Here is a 21,128-nt window from a genome sequence, read left to right as displayed (position 1 = left end):
AGTCAAAGCAACCTTCGATGAAGCTAAATGAAAGGGCGGTAACATTAAATGTGCAATGGTATCTCCGCTGTTAAATGCAGAGGAGAGAACGGATAGGTGGGAAGAGTGCACTAAGGACATGTCTATGAGGGGGAGGGGGGGAATGGAGGGGAAGACCCAACTGATAACGTGATATAAGAAGAAACAAGAGACGACAGGAAAGAGGGAGGGGATATAGTATTATAATCGGAGTTTAAAAGAGCTTTGGACGACATAAGATAAAATAAGACAGACGGTATAGATAACATTCCATTGGAATATCTAAAACCATTGGTGGACGTAGCAACCAAACGACTATTAATGATGATGCGTAGAATGTTTGAGACTGTCGATACAACAAGAGACTTTCGAAAAGGCATCATCCACCCAGTTGCGAACATAGCAAGAGTCGGCCAGAGCGGAAAGTATCGCAGTCAGTGTAACACCTCATGCATCCAAGGTGCTGACAAGAATAATATACAGAAGATTGAAAAAAAAAAGAAAAAAAAAACCACCGGTAACAGACAGTCAGTCCCGTCGCTGCTCGTGATTGTGGTTAGGTAGGCGAATTGTCGACTTCGGATTACTGGGAGCATTGTAAGAAAGTTTGGTTTTTCGGTAAAGGATCCCGTTTATAGGACACTGGTGCGATCCGTTCGTAAGTACTGCTCGACGGTTTGGGACCGGCACCAGGTCCGATTAAAGAAAGAAATAAAAGAAACACACAGGCAGGTTGCAAGATTTGTACCGTACGTTCGGACAACACGAAAGTATTAAGGAGAAGTTTCGGGAGTTCAAACTGGAATGTCTGGAGGAAAGCGATGTTCTTCTCGACGACCAATGTTGAGAAAATGTAGATAACTGACGTTTGAATCTGACTGCAGACTGATACTACTGCCGCCAACATACATTTCACTTAAGGACCACGAATATAAGAGAAATTAGAGCTTGTACGGAGGCATAAAGGATGTTGGAACATATATTATTTTCGAACGTTATGAATTACCTCGGAGTGAACGTTCTATTGACACACAGTCAACACGAATTTATAAATCATCTTTCTTGTAAAACACGACTAGCCCTTTACACACACAAAGTGTTGAGTGCTATTGACAAGGAATTTCAAATTGATTCCGTTCTTATAGATTTCAGAAAGGCTTTTGACACTCTACCGCACAAGCGACTTGTAGTGAAATTGCGTGCTTAGGGGAATATCATCTCATTTTGTGACTGGATATGTCATTTCTTGTCAGAGAGGTTACAGTTCGTAGCAATTGACGGAAAGTCATCGAGTAAAACAGAAGTGATTTCTGGCGTTCCCCAACGTATGTAACAGCCCTCTGCTGTTTCTTATCTATATAAACGATTTTTCAGGCAATCTGAACAGCCGTCTTAGGTTATCTGCAGATAATACTGTCGTTTGTCGTCTAGTAAAGTCATCAGAAGATCAAAACAAACTGCAAAACGATTTAGAAAGAATATCTCAATCGTGCGAATACTGGCAAGTCACCCTAAATATTTAAAAGTGTGAGGTTATCTACATGAGTAACTTTGGTTACACGATAAATCAGTCTAACCATAAAGCCGCAAATTCAACTGAACACCTAGATATTACAGTTACGAACAGTTTAAATTAAAAAGAACACATAGAAAATGTTGCGGGGTAGGCGAACCAAAGACTGCGTTTTATTGGCAGGACACTTAGGAAATGTGCCAGATCTAATAAACAGACTACATACACTACCCTTGTCCATCCTCTTTCGGAGTACTGCTGCACGGTCTGGGACCCTTACCAGATATGATTGACGGAGAACATCGAAAAAGTCCTAAAAAAAGCAACACGTTTTGCATTATCACGAAATAAGGGAGAGTGTGTCACGGACATGGTTCAGGATTTGGGATGTACGCTATCAAAATAAAAGTATTTTTCGTTGCGGCAGAAGTCCCCACGAGTTTCCAATAACCAAGTTTCTCCTCTGAATGCGACAATATTTGGATGACACCGTTCTTCATAAGGAGAAATATTCATCATAATAAAATAAAGGTAGTCAGATTTCGCATGGAAAGGCATTTGTATCCGTTTTTTCCGTGGGCTGTTCGAGAGTGCAGTAATAGTGAATTGTTGTGAAGGTAGTTCGATGAATCCTCTGCGAGACACTTAAATGTGATTTGCAGAGTATCCACGTAGATGCACATGTAGTTGTAGATAACTACAGTCGTTTTTCCCTCTCTCCAACTGAGAGTCGAATATCAGAGGAAATGACTACCTCAAAAGACATGACGTCTTAAGCATTGAGAAGCGTGAAAACTAGCTTCTCTTAAATCGAAGGGCGAATTACAAATACCATACTCATCCAGTGTTTAATAATGAGAGCACTTAACGACTTCCAACAAACTTTAGAAACGGTGTTTTATATATGGGAGATGGATTCTTTGAAGACCTGGCGGTGATGTGGTGCTACTGCTAACAATACATCGGAGACTGAACGAGATATGATCACTGCGGTACAAGGAAGTTATTCGAAATGTTACAACGCTCAATACGGCACGTCGCAAGGGGACTTCGGCTTGTGTGGAGGACTTGGCTCGCTGATACGCTTGAATGACGCAGCGGTTCTTTCTCTGCCGGTCCGTACACAGATGGCAGGCGCCTCGCAGCTACCCTAGTGTCCTTGACTATTGCATCATCAAGCCACCTGATATAAGAGACCTGGCTCGGCGTATAACCTTGCAAAAGACTTGGCGTCGGCAGCAGCTGCGTGAGCGCCTCAGCTACGACAGCATCCGATTCATTCCATCTTAAGGCCGCTAAAGAAGTCGCGAATATTACCGTACTTAACTGACGAAGCAGCTATCTATGTCGAAGGCACGCAAGTTCGTCATTGCAAGGCTCTTCAAAGGAGAGCCGAAAGTTGACGACTTCAGTATCGAGAAAGAAGAACTGCCATCATTGAAGAATGGCCAGATACTGTGCGAGGCGGAGTACATCAGCGTCGACCCCTACCAGAGGGCGTACACGCAGAGGCACAAGGTTGGGTCTACCATGATCGGATCACAGGTAGGTACTATTTACACTCGTTTGTCAAACTCAGCTAACAGTAGCACTAAATTCCTATTCATTCTTCTGTCCCATCTGACGTCACTTACAGAGACATAACTATTTCACAAGCCCACCTTAAGGTTTCCTCTTTCATAATGTGATGAATTCGATGGCAGCATTCGAATTCAGGTCCATAATCCAGAAGTTCACTTGTGCTATGACTGTTGTCACCATTATCAGAATTTTCTGATTACTAATACTGGGTACAGAAACTATCAAAATTGACATTAGTCTCACCTCCAAATATCATGTGAGGGTTAGCCCGTTTACACGTTCATGCCTTCAATTATAGATCAGCCTGGCCTACCGCAACACTAACTCACTGTCAACTGAAGCTTGCCGTCTACTAAAAATGTTTTTAAAGACGTGTCTCTCCCCACCAGCTTAAGGAAAGCTTTGTCACAAAACAATGTAAAGACAAGTATTAAATAATATAATTAACCTACTTGAAGGCTTTTTTTATTTATATTAATATTTACTTTAGTTTTTCTGTTGTATATTATTATTCATATATAATAATGTGGTAGTAACCATAGTTGATTCTCACTTGTCACGTGTTATCAAAATTTAAGAAGTGAATATCTCTCGAAATTGAAAGGGATCCCAATTTACGACTGAAGTGCCTCATCTCAAACGAATTTCGGTGCTGATTCCAAAACAGCTCTTGAATTTTGAGAGGCGAAGCTATATTAATTCATCTAGTGTATTTGGATTACTAACAAATGTGCACTGCATGATCTTTTTGTCTTCCAGCATCTGCTGAGTAAATGTTAGGTTTCATATCAGGCTTTTAATTCAATTTGAAATCATGTAATAATTTCCCTTGGTTTGTATGTGATATAATTTACAAATGAGCCAAATGAGTTGGTCTCACATGCAACTCATTATCATACTAAGGTGTTAGTTGCAGTCGATACTCAGTTCACGGTAACAAGATATGGGGTGATGAATTAAACTCGTTTCCACTCTTGACATGTGAACGCTAACCACTATTTCATAATAAATTCGTATAAATTCAGAAAATCTCGTAATGACTTTACCTAACAACAAACACTTCTGCTATGCCAGTGTTACTAAAATCAAAACACATGAAATGCTTGCGAACAGGTTAAGAAGTTTGTAATAGTCACTTTACTGAATTAAATGTTCAATTCACCAGCAGTTTGAAATTATTACTATTTTGCTCATTTTTACTTAGCCCTGGGGGTCCCAGTATGAGCACTACAATGCACATTGAAGTTTAGTTAGTTAGCACTGTATCTAGTTTTACGAACTGACTGAATTGAAGTTAAGTGTGTGATGAAAATGAGTCAGTAGTGTAACCAAATTAAGCCCTAACATGCTGCGTTCCTTAGTCCTGTCGCAAACTGAGCCATATGTGAAGAAAATGGTTCTCGGGAATCTACTTTGCATGACTTTGACAGTGAATTTCGATAATTTAAACTAACAAAAAATCGTTTTCGTTTCAAACTTAACGAAAGTAACCGCGCCAAAGTTTGGTAAAAAATACCTAAATAACGTAAAACACGAAAACTCCCTCAAATAAATTCGTATTAAATAAGGAAATGCCTATAATTTTTTACAGTTATAACTATAGCAGCCATTTAAATCCGCGCTTGCTTATGAGTAGGTTGTAAAATACGGTCTTCTTGAATGTAAACAACTGTCAGCTGTTCAAATGGCTCTGAGCACTATGGGACTCAACTGCTGTGGTCATCAGTCCCCTAGAACTTAGAACTACTTAAACCGAACTAACCTAAAGACATCACACACATCCATGCCCGAGGCAGGATTCGAACCTGCGACCGTAGCAGTCGCACGGTTCCGGACTGCGCGCCTAGACCCGCGAGACCACCGCGGCCGGCTGTCAGCTGTCAGATTGGAATGTCCCACCACTACCGTACGTCGCAACAATGGCGGACTAGCCGCCTAACCTGGACTGGTTAGCCGGCCGGTGTGACCGAGCGGTTCTAGGCGCTGCTGCAACGGTCGCAGGTTCGAATCCTGCCTCGGGCATGGATGTGTGTGATGTCCTTAGGTTAGTTACGTGTAAGTAGTTCTAAGTCTAGGGGACTGATGACCTCAGATGTTAAGTCCCATAGTGCTCAGAACCATTTGAACCCTTTTTTTGGGACTGGTAGTGGCTCAGAATTTAATGGTAATGTCCAGCACAACATAGGCGGACATACCACAACAAAACACGTAAATGCGCCAGATGCGCTCGATGAAATGGATACACACAAGCATGAGAACACACCCCACGAAAATAATACATGATACACCTTCAGTAACAACCACAATAAAATGAATAAGGAAGGTGTTGGTAGTAAGTGGCAACAGCTAATATTAATGGTGGATCAAGAATGTCAGTCATAGATAGTAAACACACTTCACTGAAATTACACTGATTTCTAAGGAAAACAATATTGCGAAAAGTTTATCGCAACAGAGAAAGACATTACATTTGAAACTAAACGAAATTCTTTGTGTCTTTAAAGGGACAGAGAGCTTAGCGTTGCAGCTTATCTTTTTGTAGACGATGCACTGTGACGTCAGCAGCCACTCGGTGATGCTGGCAGCCTAATTATTGTAGCCTCATCAGCAAAGAAATTTCAATGGATACACCTTCAGTTTATGATTATATTATCTTGTGCTGCACCTGTTTTGTCATAAACCAGTTAGACGTATTTGTTGCTGTATAAATTGACATTAATATGTGTACGATTACTACATTCTTTACACCCGCGTTTCTGTTTCTAACGTCCCGTATACAGATTCAAAACAGTGTAGAAAGCACATTTACTCGCCGATGGTGAACTTACAGTCCGTCCGATTTTAGCAGTAACAATCGCAAATTCAAGGTCCTGGCGGAAACAGTATCATACGTTATAAACACTTGAGAAGTCCCCCCGACAAACAGCCATGCTTTAACGCACGAGGCAGCTCATTAAGTTCCACACAAGATAATAAGTTCAAAGTACATTAACTCATGGAAATCAGTTACGTGCAAAACAGTACTGTTCTAAGAGCGATATTTACACTCCATTCACTTGAGTATTATCACTGCTGTTTATAGTACTCAATGACGCTCACAGTATTCATTGTCCACCACTTCGTTTTGTAACGTCCACGGAGAAATTTAGTTTATACAGAGATCGAAAAAATAAGAACGGAGCTGTAGATTTTCAACTGCTTCTTTCTAGAACGATTGCACAACCCAGGCGCGCACACAACGACGATGCACTTAATGTCACTCTTCGATTGCAATCTATCGATATTGCTCCAGAAACGCAGTGCACATAGCTGTGCTGCATATTACGTACGTTTTCACGCACAGCGCATTTCACAAAAGCATTACAAAGAAGATCAAATATATGTTGACACTTTTGCATACTCAGGTAAAAGAGACTGATGTAGCAATATCAATTTAAAAAATCAATTTTTCGTTTCGTATTATCGAAAAAACAACATATATTCTAAATCATCAAAGACTAAACGAAGTAGAAGGAAGAAAGAAGAAAAAGATAAAAAATATCTCTCGAAATTATCAATACAAAATAAAATTCCGGTCTTGGGTGCAGAGATTTTTATTTTCTAACTTCAGTTACTCGTTTCGCGAATGGTAGACATCTACCACACCCGTGGCCTAGGAGTAGCGTCTTTGATAACTCCTCGCTGCCGGCTTCGAAACCCGCCCCGATAAAGTTTGATTAATACGAAGCATTGGCGACCGAAAATTTCCAGCATAAGAAGTCACCCTCATGCTGCCGGCGTCCTTGTCAAAGAGGACGGAGGAACGGACAGAGGTTCAGTGCACTCTCTTCTCCTAGGTGTGGGAGACTTCCCTTAAAAAGGGAAGAATCGGCAGTGATTAATTCGAAGAGGGTGCAGGAGGCTATGGGAACCACTGCATTAAAGACGCATAATGTGTATCTACAGGACATTTGGTCTGTGATTCGAAAACTATCATGATGATCTCTCCATTAGCAAAAGATAACGGAATAGTAGCCCATTCGGATCTTCGGCAGGGGCTTGCTAGCGGTGAGGTGACCATGAGAAAAAGATTGAATAACCAACGAAAGGATAACTTTCTACGAGTCGGGACGTGGAATGTCAGAAGCTTGAACGTGGTAGGGAACCGAGAAAATCTGAAAAGGGAAATGTAGATGCTCAATCTAGATATAGTATGGGTCAGTGAAGTGAAATGTAAAGAAGACAAGGGTTTCGGCAGATGAGTATAGGGTAACAAGAACAGTGGCAGAAAACAGTGTAACGGGAATAGGATTTGTTAACAATATTAACATAGGGCAGAGAGTGTATTACTGTCAACAGGTCAGTGATAGCTTTGTTCTTATAAGAATCGACAGCAAACCAACACCGACGACTGCAGTTAAGGTACACATGCCGACGTCGCCAGCTGAAGACGAAGATATAGAGACAGTATAGGAGGATCTATTAAAAGTGTAATACAGAACGTAAAAGGAGATGAAAATCTAATAGTCATGTGGGACTATTGTAGGGTAAGAAGTAGAAAAAAGTTTACTGAAAAATTTGGGCTTTGGGCAAGGAATGAGAGGAGAGAAAGAGTAATTCAGTTCTGTAATAAATTTCAGCCAGTAATAGGGAATACTCGGTACAATAACATCAAGAGGGGGAGGTATACTTGGAAAACGCTGGGTGTTGAATGAAGATTTGAGTTAGATTACATCATGGTCAGACAGAGATTCCGAAATCAGATGCTGGATTGTAAGACGTACGCAGGAGCAGATACAGTCTCATCACAATGTAGCAGTGATGAAGAGTAGGCTGAAGTGATCAGTCAGCAAAAATCAATACGCAAAGAAGTACTAAGGAACAACGATATACGCTTGAGGTTCTCCAAGACTGTAGATACAGCAATAAGGAACAGCTGAGAAAGCAGTACAGTTGAAGAAGAAGGGACATCTGTAAAAAGAGGAATCACAGAAGATGAAAAGTAAAACCATAGATACAAAGAATGTAACTGCGTAAAATGGCTCTAAGCACTACGGGACTTAACATCTGAGGTCATCAGTCCTCTAAACTTAGAAGTTCTTAAACCTAACTAACCTAAGGGCATCACACACATCCATGCCCGAGGCAAGATTCGAACCTACAACCGTAACAGCAGCGCGGTTCCGAACTGAAGCGCCTAAAGCTGCTCGGCCACAGCGGCCAGCAAACAGTGGGTAACAGAAGAAATATTTCAGTTGGTCGACAAAGGAAGGAAGTACTAAAATGTTCAAGAAAATTAAGGAATACAGAAATACAAGTCATTGAGGAATGAAATAAAAAGGAAGTGCAGAAAACTAAGACGAAGTGGCCACACAAAAAATGTGAAGAAATGAAAAGAAATGGTTGTCGGAATGAGTGATTCAGTCTGTAGGAAAGTCAAAACAACCTTCGGTGAAATTAAAAGCAAAAGAGGTACCATTAGGAGCGCAACGGGAATTCCACAGTTAAATGCAAAGGAGAGAGCGGATAGGTGGAAAAATTACGTTGAGGAAATCTATGAGGGTGAAAAATTGTCTGATGTCATAGAAGAAACGGAGACGATTTGGAAGAGATGACGGGGTCCAGTATTAGAATCAGAATTTAAAAGAGCGTTGAAGGACTTAAGATCAAATAAGGCACAAGGGATGATAACATTCCTCCAGAATTTCTAAATTTATTGTTGAAGTAGCAATAAAACGAATATTCACGTTGGCGTATAGAATGTATGAGTCTCGGGACGTGCCATGCGACGTTCGGAAAAATATCATCCACATAATCCCAAATACTGCAAGAGATGACAAGTGCGAGAATTATCGCACAATCAGCTTCACAGCTCATGCATACAAGTTGCTAACAAGAATAATATACATAAGAGAGGAAAAGAAAACTCAAGATGTATTAGACGACGATCAGTTCGACTTTAGTAAAGGTAAAGGCACTAGAGAGAGAATTCTGACGTGGTGGTTGATAATGGAAGCAAGAATAAAGAAAAATCAAGACACTTTGATAGAAATTGTCGACCTGGTAAAATCGTTCGACAGTGTGAAATGGTGGAAGATGTTCTGAATTCTGAGAACAATAGGGGTAAGCTATAAGGAGAGACGGGTAATAATATACAAAAAAGGCCAAGAGGGAAGGATAAGAGTGGACGACCAAAAACGAAGCGCTCGGATTAAAAAGGGTGTAACACAGGGATGCAGTCATTCACCCCTCCTACTCAATCTGTATATCGAAGAAGCAATGGTGGAAATAAAAGAAAGCTCTGGAGTGGGATTAAAATTCAAAGTGAAAGGATATCAGTGTTACGATTCGCTGATGACATTGATATCTTGAGTGAAAGTGAAGAAGAATTACATGATCTGCTTAATGGAATGAGCAGTCAAATGAGTACGGAATATGGATTGAAAGTAAATTGAAGAAAGACGAAAGTAATTAGAAGCATCAGAAATGAGAACAGCAGAAACTTAACATGAAATTGAAGGTCAGGAAGTAGATGAAGTTAAGGAATTCTGTTATTTAGGCAGCAAAATAACCAATTACCGACAGAGCAAGGAGGACATGGAAAGCAGACTAGCACTGGCAAAAAGGGCGTTGTCGGCAAAGAGACGTCTATTAATATAAAACATAAGCTTTAATTTGAGGCAGAACTTCCTGAGAATGCACGTTTGGAGCACAGTATTGTATAGTAGTGAAGCATGGACTGTGGGAAAACTGGAAGAGAAGAGAATCGAGTCATTTGAGATGTGGTGCTACAGAAAAATGTTGGAAATTAGCTGTATTGATAAGGTAAGAAATGATGATGTTCTGCGCAGAATCGGAGACGAAAGGAATATGTGAAAAACACTGTGAAGAAGAAGAGGTAGGGTGATAGGACATTTGTTAAGCCATCAAGGAATGTCTTCCATGGAACTAAAGGGAGCTGTAGAAACCAAAACAGTACAGGAAGACAGAGATTGGAGTAAATGCAGCAAATAAATGACGTAGGTTGCAAGTGATACTCTGAGATGAAGAAGTTGACACAGGAGAGGAGTTTGCGGAGGGCCGATCAAACCAGTCAGAAGACTGATGACTCAAAAGCAAGAAAAACAGAGAAAAGCATGTTCACATTACAGAAACTGGTCACTGCACATGCAGTCCATAAAAACGATTATACGATGCGAATAATTCGGCAAAATGTGATTAATATACAAAAAGATGAAATATAATCCTCCGCAACAAAGACCGTATTTTTATCTCAGTTCTTACACTGTTTACTGTATCAGCGGCAACGATGTAAATGAACGGATTATCAATATCTTCACAAATTTCAAGTGCTATTAAATATCTTCCAGTTGCAATAATATTATCCCTTACATGGGGGAGTGTTGTGATTATACAGGTTGCGTGCCGTGTTAGTCACTTCGTCGTATAAAAAGAATCGTCAGCACCGAAATACAGTGTCGAAGCTACAGTCTACATTTGGTTTCTTTTCTTATAAAAGACATCTTCCCGAATCTGCCAGGAAGTTTCAAAAGACATCTTATTTCAGTTTGATTCTACACAACCAAATACTTGCGAATGTGATGGTGATATGCATATTGAATCTTTTGTTTCTCTTCCTCGGTATTTTCTGATACATTATTAAGTCGTCATCCTAAATAAAGTGTTGAACACGAAATTAAGTACCGCCGAAAATGGGAACGTAGGTGGAGCGCGATCGGGGTGGGTCTTTTTCCAAATTGTGTGAAATGCATTTGAAAAATAATATCGAAGCTCTGCAAGAAACTAGGAAAGTGTTCATTTCTGTACCTTTGACTAAATTCCTAAAAGCTACTAAAGCAGGGGAAAACTGGAAAAGCACACCAAATCAGAAAGACCTACCAAACCCTATGCATCTGAAAATTCTAAATTACAAGGATTAAACGCTCCAATTCGTGAGCATATAATTAAATCAAATGAAACTGAGAAAGTGTTACATCGCCAAACAGTGTCTTCTTTAGTCCGAAACGTGTATCTTGCCAGTAAGGAAGAAATTCTCCACAAAACAAAATATAAACCTCCAGTTCTCAAGATAATACCAAAAAGCGACATTAATCTTGAAAAGTGAATTAAATTTTAAAATGAAAGGTCGACATATATTAGCAAATATTCTGTTTCAGAATTGGTAAACTGGATTGGTAAGGTTGTAGACAACCAATATGAAATTCTCCATGATAAATACTTTTACTTAATGAAAAACGAATCAACAAGTGTTTCTAATCGGAGTGACCAATGTTTGATAGTTTCATATCTTGTGCTGTCTCCGTCTTTTGAAGTGGAGTAGAGGTTTTAATCTCTGGTTTAATTGAAGAGTATTACAGTTGAATCTATGTTTACAGTAATTGCCAGTGAACTGCATTGAGGAAAATTTTCTAACGGTAAACTAGTAACATGCCCTTCCGATGGCGCTGCTAACTTTAATGGATCTGCCGCTGGGGATCCGTGTTCGGTTATACTAGAGAAAAGGAGGCACGAGCGCCGCACATTCGCTGCAGAGCACACTTTTTCTCAGCTGCTGCCACCAACTGTAATAAGAAACCTCCTATAATAAAATGCTCATAACATATAGTAAGGTCATTTATAAAAAATTTTTCATGTTTCTAAACGAGAAAATGTAACACATGAAATTCAGTGTGCTTGAGACCGAACTCTTTTAATAGTACCCGAAGCTGTCGACATCCACTTGCTGACTACCAATCGGACATTTCATTCTATATTCCTATGCTACAAGTCAAATATCATCTCACGATAACATATACACAAGGATGCGGATTTAGCAGGCATTGCGGGAGAAATCCTGTTAGAAATGATATGTTACAATGTCACTGCAGCTTTAGTGAATTTGGGTAATACGTTAAATGCCGTCTCAAAGTAAAATTTTGCAAAACAGTCACTCTCAAAACTACGCAATTCCTTGTGTTTCTTTTCTACAACACTGGTACATTAAAGCCACATAAGCTCCCTTTGCTATTGCGATGAAGACAAAATGGGAAATGAGACACCAAACAAAATCAAAAATCTACATGTGGAGGCAACGGAAGTTGAAAGTGTGATATTCACGGAGAACAAGAATCAACCTATGAAAAATAAGGAAATCTGTGGAAAGTATGAGTAATAAAATTGAGCAACTGGTTAATGACAAGGATGTGAAAATGACAGCACTAAGAACATGTTTTGAAATTTCAAGAATTCTGTGATAATGATTGCAAAGAACGATGCTTGATGTTAGGACTTAAAAAATAAATATAAACGCTGTTAGTGCAGACTTGGGTTCTTTTAAGTATGTTGTTCATAACACATCAGAGGAGTCGTCTTCTGATGTTTCTTCTTTTATCTTAAAGTACGTCATCAGTTATGAAGTACCAAGCACACTCTCTGAACGTGTTCTGTGTATTCCCATTTCCACTTCCAGTGCATCATTAATGATGTCATCAACACATAAGCCGTAAGAATGCCTCAGCTCATTGTTGTTGTTGTGGTGCTCAGTCCAGAGACTGGTGTGATGCAGCTCTCCACGGTACTCTATCCTGTGCAAGCTTCTTCATCTCCCAGTACATACTGCAGCCTACATTCCTCTGAATCTGTTTAGTGTATTCCTCTTGGTCTCCCTCTACGATTTTTACCCTCCACGCTGCCCTCCATTACTAAAATGGTGATCCCTTGATGCCTCAGAACATGTCCTACCAACCGATCCCATCTTCTAGTCAAGGTGTGCCATAAATTTCTCTTTTCCCTAACTCTGTTCAATACCTCCTCATTAGTTACAATGATCTACCCATCTAATCAACAGCATTCTTCTGTAGCACCACATTTCGAAAGCTTCTATTCTCTTCTTGTCCAAACTATTTATCGTCCACGTTTCACTTCCACACATGGCCACACACCGTACAGATACTTTCAGAAACGGCTTCCTGACAAATATATACTCGATGTTAACGAATTTTTCTTCTTCAGAAACGCTTCCCTTGCCATTGACAGTCTACATATTATATCCCCTGTACTTCGACCATCATCAGTTATTTTTCTCCCCAAACAGCAGAACTCATTTACTACTTTAAGCATCTCATTTCCTAATCTAATAACCTTTGCATGACCCGATTTAATTCAACTACATTACATTATCCTCCTTTTGCTTTTGTTGATGTTCATCTTATATCCTCCTTTCAAGACACTGTCCATTCCGTTCAGCTGCTCTTACAGGTCCTTTGCTGTCTCTGACAGATTTTCAATGTCATCGGCGAACCTCAGAGTTTTTATTTCTTCTCCATGGATTTTAATTCCTACTCCGAATTCTTTTGTTTCTTTTGGTGCTTGCTCAATATACAATGAATAACATCGGGGAGAGGCTACAACCCTGTCTCACTCCCTTCGCAACCACTGCTTCCCTTTCATGCCCCTCGACTCTTATAACTGCCATCTGGTTTCTGTACAAATTGTAAATAGCCTTTCGCTCCCTGTATTTTACCCCTGCCACCTTCAGAATTAGGCTGTTGTAAATGTACATTACTGCATCAATAATCTTGTTTTATTGATCTTTATGATTTTATTCTGTAAATAATTAACTGTTTAGTAGTTATTCGTAATATAATTAAATACCAGAGATTAAGGTACATTTTTACATATTAGTACCATTGTTGCTTTTTCTAGCATCACAAAAGTTTGAATCTCTCTCTCTCCCCCCCCCCCTCCCCCCATCCCACTACCGTCAGGATTAATAATGGTGGGAGGAGGAGATTAGTGTTTAGTGTTCCGACGACAACGAGGTCGCTGAAGTGGAACACGAGCTCGGATTAGAGGAGGATGGGCAAAGAAAGCGGCCGTGCTCTTTCGAAGGAATCATCCCGGGATTTGCCTTAAGCGATTTAGGGAAATCAGGCAACACCTGAACCAAAATCGCCGATCACCGGTTTTAACCGTCGTCCTCCATAATTGCAGTCCAATAGTCCAATGTGCTAACCACTGTGCTACCCTGCTCGGTCGTCAAGCTTATTGTCTCTCCGCGCAGAAGAAAGCAGAAGCATTCATCGCTGCAAGCAGAACGCAGCACCTGGAAGTTGATTGTCCCACGTGCGGCTTCGTGGTGAAGCGTCGGGAAAGAATGATTGGTTCAGTAAAACGATGCCGTCGTTAAGTACTCAGGCGAAGCAGTCTGGAGGAGGAGTGGTTCCAAATATTTCTTGTAAGTCCTGAAGTCGAACTTTGCTCGACACCCGCCTGCGAGGCTGATGACGAAGGGCTCACGCCAGCGCACTTCTTACCATAGTAGATGGGAGAGTTAATATTTTCGCAAGAGGGATCCAGCTCTCAAACTCAATTGATTTGGTGAAAGAATTAAAGCTCCAGCAGAAACTAACAACAGACTTCTGGAATCTTTAGAGCAAATAGTAATTCATGAGCTACACAGGAACTCTCATTACAAGCAAGAGGATTAGAATAGTCGTCATCGACCAAGAAACGTTTCTCCAACATACGCAGCAAAAGACGAGGACAAAGGACATACGAATTGCCCGGCAAGGAGTTTATCGGACTTTTATTCTCACTACTTCGGACCGAAGAGAGTTTGTGAGCCTAATCCAACAGATTATATCTTGCGAGTTGTCCAGTGTAACACGATAGCTTATTATAAAGGGGAGAGACACTTTATTCAGTCACAAACATGCGACCGCGGACCCACAGGTGGCGGCTAAGATCTGGTCATACTCGTGTTGACAGCTGAAATCAGCTTGGCGAGAAGCACGTGGAGGGCCAGTTTCACACTGTGATCCACTGATAGGGTTATCTCTGGACGTCCACCGGCCGCTAAGGTGACCGCGTGACTGGGAAAACCCTTCGGTTGGGCAGCACAACGGCTGCTCGTTTCTCACGGCCGCTTTACTAGTACAGTGAAAAAAATAAAATAAAAAAAACACTTGCCCCAAAATTAATAAATATTGAACCATATACGTGTGAAGACGCGCCTTCGATATCTGCGCAGGTTTATAAGTTATTGCAAGTTAAATGCTATAAACAATTCCTGAACTGTGGAAGTGAATACCTCGGCAATACATTATGCGACTGAAGCTAACGAGGTGTCTACGGGTACATCTGGTACAACTGTATCGGACTGTGATAGTAAATAGTGAAATTATTCACACACTTAGATGAGAGGCCGAAAAGTGGACCGAGCGAGGTGGCGCAGTGGTTAGCACACTGGACTCGCATTCGGGAGGACGACGGTTCAATCCCGTCTCCAGCCATCCTGATTTAGGTTTTCCGTGATTTCCCTAAATCGTTTCAGGCAAATGCCGGGATGGTTCCTTTAAAAGGGCACGGCCGATTTCCTTCCCAATACTTCCCTAACCCGAGCTTACGCTCCGTCTCTAATGACCTCGTTGTCGACGGGACGTTAAACACTAACCACCACCACCGAAAAGTGGATTTCACACAGTTAAAAACAGCTTTTCTTACTGAATAAGCAGAGAAACATTAAAAGTAGCGGCAGTACTGTAAATTTTAGATGTATGGGAAATTATTTAAAGTATAATTTAAATTGCTTGTTAATACTTACACTTATAAACTCGAAAACGGAGGAAAATCATAGAAAGTATTGTTTATAAGCAAACTAAGGCAGACAAAAGATAACTGACAAGAGCATAATATTTATCGGAAAATTTCCGTGTGATCTGGTGTGTTGTGTGTGTATAAAAGGTTAAAATTAAGAATTTCAGCAGTTTTTATGTTCAGTAGTTGAACCGACTTCAGTAGTCCTTGACCGAGGTTTCCTGGGTGACCAGCGGCATTTTGTAGGGCAGTCTAGCTTCGGACGCCGTTGGACGTTGTCAAGCTGTGTTACTCTGTGCTTCGAGAGAGTTTTATCTGATGAGCTATAAAATAGCCACTAGTTCGCTTTTGTGAATTATTCAGAGTTCCTGCTTTCGAACATAGAAACTTTTCAGCATCTAATGGACTTGTCATTTTTCGGATTGCATGTGATACAAGCTACACTTATAATGTTTCAGTGTGCAGCCATTGTGGAATTTATAGTTTGAGATACTGCGGAACTTCAACGGTTTTCTAAAGAAAACTCACGCAATTAGACGTGTTTTATTCAACCGCCTCCAAGATCTTAAGAAACACTGTCAGGCTCTGAAATTAATTTACTGTGAACTGTGACTTCCGCTTTTCATATGTCCTTATTGGAAATAATCTCGAAACTGTGATACTTTAAAAAATACGTGAACGTGTAAGTGAATTTTTCATAGCAAATTCCGCCTGCTTTCATATTAAATACTTTTGTCGAACATTGTGTACGTTGCGACGAATGTGATTTGGTGCCTCATAGACGAAACGTAGTCAAACTTCTGAAGTCCAACAACATCTATGGGGGCTCATTGAAGTGTTCGCACTGTGTAGTTTGTGGGTAAATATTTTCGTGCAATAGCACGTGGGGGGCTCCAAGCTGATAGAGCACCTGTGAACAGTTTAGAAATTTTTCAGCAACTTAGTGACAAATATTGTGTTTTATTTCGTCACCCACACCACTTGCAGATTCCAATACAGCCCACCAGGGTGCGAAGGATGTCGCAGCCCATTGAGGTTAAATATTATTTTCCGTTACCCAGTATTGCACGGGTATGTATTTATTCAAATCTTCTAACCCATCTCCTTCTTCCCACTTTGTCCATATTCACTTCTCAGCACTCTCCGTCCATTTCCTTCTGCCCTTCTCCCTGTCTATCTGCTCCCTCCTCCAGTATCTCCCCATTACCTCGATCCCACCTTTAAATTCATGTCCCCTTCAGCCCTCTTAAGTTCATCTCATTTTCCCCTCACTAAGTTTCTCAACCTCAAATCCCTGCGTCACTCTTCTCCTCCCTCTTCTACCTGTCAATCTCCTCCTCTCCCTCTTTCTGTCAACCTCTTCATCCCCACCTCTCTCTGTCCATCTCTTTCTGCCCTCCCTCTGTTCATTTTCCCATCGCCCTCTCGCTGTGCGTCCCAACCTCTTCCCTATCACTGTCCACTTCCTCTTTCCCCTCTCTCTGTCCACCATCTCCTCATTCCTCTCCATATCCGTCTCATCCTTCCCCCCACTCTGCCCATCCCCATCTCCCCACCTTCCCTCACGAAGTTATCACACCCACCACAACCGCAGGCTTATGGTTACTACGCGGACAGTACATCTTTCCAGAAGTAATTAATAGGTGTACCAACTTTGGTTCAAATCGATGGAGAACATTACGAGGAGCTTCTTTCCCATGCCTTGCCAAAGTGCACACATGTCACACATAGAGGATGACAATTACTCAATTACTCGTTTACGAAAAAAAAAAACGTAAATTTGTATTAAACTACGGCGTGCACACACTTTATTCAGTATGTAAAAGACATTACATATATTCGGATTTGGGTTATGACATGTTCGATATGGCTGCCAACATTGACGAGTATGTGGCGCAGACGAATAGCGAAAATCTGCATGACCTACGGAAGTATCAGAACATCGATGCTGTCGATGACCTCCTGAATAGCTGTTTTAAGCTCAGTAATACTTTTGGGGTTGCTATAAACCATGTCTTTAATGTAGTCCCACAAAAAAAGTCACATACGCTCGGATCCGCAGAATATGGTGGCCAATCGATGGCCATGCCAGTGGCCTCTGGGTACCACAAAGCCAGAATGCAATCCCCAAAGTGCTCGTCCAGGACATAAAACACTCTCCTGCTTCGATGGGGTCGAGTTCCATCTTGCGTGAACCACATCTTTGAGAAATCAGGATCACTTTGAATAATGGGGATGAAATCATCTTCCAAAATCTTCGCGTACCATTTGGTAGCCGCTGTGCCATCAAGGAATTTCGCACCGATTATTCCGTGACTAGACATCCCACACCAAAGTCTCCCGTTGAAGGGAAGAGGCTTCTCGATCGCGAAATTCGAATTCTCAGTCACCCAAAATCGCCAATTTTTTTTATTGATAAACTCATCCGTATGAAAGTGGGCTTCGTCGCTGAACCCAACCATATTCACATCAAAATCTTGTTCGTCAATTCGGTGGACAATAGTGTTGGCTAAACACAACTGCTGTTCCATGGCCCTAGGGCTTAATGGCTGACGGATTTGAATTTTGTGTAGGAAGAGTTGCAGATCTTCAACAATAATTTGTCGCAGTGGCTCCCAGTTCATTCCAATCTGTTGTGCAATTCGTCTGATCGGTTTCCTAGGGCTAGTTTCAAACACAGCGTTTGTCTTCTCGATGTTTTCAGGCGTTTTCATCCTTTTTGGTTGACTGACATTGCCAACACTGTCATAATGAACGCTACCCATTCTCTCAAACTTGATTGTTAGCACACTTGTACCGGTTGTCTTCAGCTTGAACTCGGTTGCAAATTTCCTTTGAGCCGCAATTAGTCTGTTATTGCTCGCATAGTAGGCCTTCGCAAGCGCTATACTCTGAGGCGCATTCTGCCGTGACACTTTCACGTTCAAATGACCGAAACAACTAATTCCCATCGTGCCCTGCGGCCAATGGTATAGTTAGAACGTCCTGGTACACTGTTCAGAAGTTGTAATGATTTTATTTCATATAGTTCAATAATTGTCACGCTATATACCTGATCCGTAGCGAATTTCACTGTGCTGTTTCGTCTTCATGAGCTCAACACTTATGACGTCATATTTCCTGAACAGTGCGTTGCACAATGATATACCATAAAGTCATGCATGATGTGCAGTTTTTCGCCCATTTCAATTTTTACGACGTAATATCTCCCGGACTAGGTGCCGTAAAATGACGTAATTTAGTTGGTACATCTAGTGGTATGTCTGGGTACCGTCTGAGCTGTGTGTTGTGAATAGAGTTAGTAGTAAACAAGTAATACATTAAAACGTTGTGCACGATGCCACACTTTGCCAAACGTGTCTGTATTTGACGTCATATCTCCTCCACTACTCTTCGTACTATGATTGCTTTCGTAGGTACATTCAGCGGTGGATGTGTATACTGTCTGCGAAAAACGTTGTGTATAGAGTAAGTACCAATGGAGTAAGAAATTTAAACGTCTTGCGTATTGCTGCAGTTTATCACGTGTCTCGGCGTTTATGAAGTCATATCTTCTGAGTTATATGTTGTTTAATGATATAACATTTCTGGTGCATTCAGTGCTATATGTGAACACCGCCTGCAAAACGTGTCACAAATATAGACAGTGGTAAACAACTTATAAATTAAAACGTCGTGCGTCATTCGGCAGTTTCGCTGCATGAACAGTGGAAATGTAGTGAGCGATAAACTTTTTCCTTTCATCATTTTGTGGAGGGTTTTCGGGGAGAAATAGTTTCCTAAACGTTTTAAATGTTGTACAAAGTTAGTTGCAAGTCACTAAGCGTTCTCATTTTCAAATAATGCATGACCAAGTTAGGGATATATCCGCGTCGTGGGATACACTTGTTTTTCATCCTCATCCTAGACCCTCTGAAAGCTACATTGTTCTAACCCCCACAGCGGTTCTTTCCAGACAGTAAGTGATATCTGTACCAAGTTTGGTTGAAATCCGTTGAGTGGTTTAGGGGATGTGGAACATACAGACATACATACATATACATACATATACAGGATATTTCACAGCTAACTTTGTAGAGGGGACATAGTAGAGAAAGGTTGTCATACGAACCCACATCCAGAAACGTCATCCATCGATACTACAGAGCATCAAAGTTATTGGCCCAGTCGCCTGTAGATGTATGTATGTGCAGGGTGATACTGTGATGATGTTACAAACTTTCTAGGATGATGGAGAGAGATAAATGCATCACTTTGAGGTAAGGGTCTCACTAATAGAAACGAACGAGGCGAGAGTTATAAGCGGAAACGTTCTCATACCTCTGACAGTGGAATACAGGGGATGGGCAAAATAATGTGAACACCTGTGCTTACTTGGGAATGTTTTATTAATAGGCTGTTGGACCTCCATTTGCCCATAATACAGCTGCGATTGTTCTGGGAATACTGGCATATAGTGATTATATAATCTCTAGTGGAATGTTATGGTGCTCTTCGATCAGAACCTCCTGCGCTCCAATGTCCTCCACAAAGGTTCGATAATGTTCAAGTCCGGGAACAGTGCTGGCCAGAGAAGATGCTACAGTTCAGTTGCACGCCATCATACCAAGATTGTACTGTCCTGCCTGTGTGAATGCGAGCATTATCGCCCTGAAATATGGCATCATTGTTGGGGAACATTTGAATCAAGGGGTGCACCTGGTCACCTAAAATGCTCACATAATTGCTGGCTGTAAAATGTCCTTGAGAGAAATGAGGGGACCAGCTAAATACTATGATATGGCTGCCCACACAATCACGCTTCCACCTCCATACTTCACCGTTGGAATCAAGGAATCAGGATGGATGGGATTTTTTGGCGTTCTCCAGACGTAAACCCGGCCAGATGTTGGAAATATTGAAAACGTTGACTCGTCGGACCGTATGAAGTGTTTCCACGAATCAGCCTTCCAGGATTTATGCCCCTGACACCATGTTTTACGCGTCTTTGCGTTGGTTGTCGTCGCTAATGGTTTCGGTATAGCAGCTCGTCCACGAATATTCGTTTTACGGAGTTCTCGGCAGACAGTGTCGTTAGGTACAGGGTCTCGAAAATGGCTATTGAGCTATGCAGTCACTTTAGCCGCCGTAGTTTGGTGTTGTTTTCACACAATTCGTGTTAGCGTACGACGAACTATGTCATTTAGTTTTGACTTGCGCCCACTATTACGTTTACCTGATGATGTCTTTCCATGTTCTGAGTAGGTTGTCATAACTATTGAAACCGGTGCTCTTGAAACATCCAATAAGTTGGCTTTCTTGGTTACTGCTGCTCTAGCTAATCGGGGCCCCACAATCTGCTCTGTTTTTAAGTCTGTTAGATCTTTCATTGCACGTCGACCTCGGCCTCTGAATGCAAGTACGAAGTGTGCACTACTCGTAAACAACCTGCACTGATGCC

At 41.2% G+C, this 21,128-nt stretch overlaps 1 protein-coding gene across 1 annotated transcript in view; it reads left to right on the top strand.

The window, feature by feature from the left end:
- The first annotated feature begins 2,760 nt into the window (after positions 1 to 2,760).
- The window catches only part of LOC124799953 (prostaglandin reductase 1-like), a 29,321-nt gene continuing 10,953 nt past the window's right edge, over positions 2,761 to 21,128 (top strand). Inside the window, exon 1 of the mRNA XM_047262958.1 lies at positions 2,761 to 3,076. Coding sequence (XP_047118914.1) covers positions 2,876 to 3,076 — 201 coding nt within the window. The 5' untranslated portion in view covers positions 2,761 to 2,875. The remainder of the gene's footprint in view (positions 3,077 to 21,128) is intronic.

Source organism: Schistocerca piceifrons, chromosome 1 (assembly GCF_021461385.2).
Source record: "Schistocerca piceifrons isolate TAMUIC-IGC-003096 chromosome 1, iqSchPice1.1, whole genome shotgun sequence".
NCBI classification, from domain to species: domain Eukaryota; kingdom Metazoa; phylum Arthropoda; class Insecta; order Orthoptera; family Acrididae; genus Schistocerca; species Schistocerca piceifrons.
Note: the sequence above shows the minus strand (reverse complement) of the source record. Positions and strands in the feature narration are given on the sequence as shown.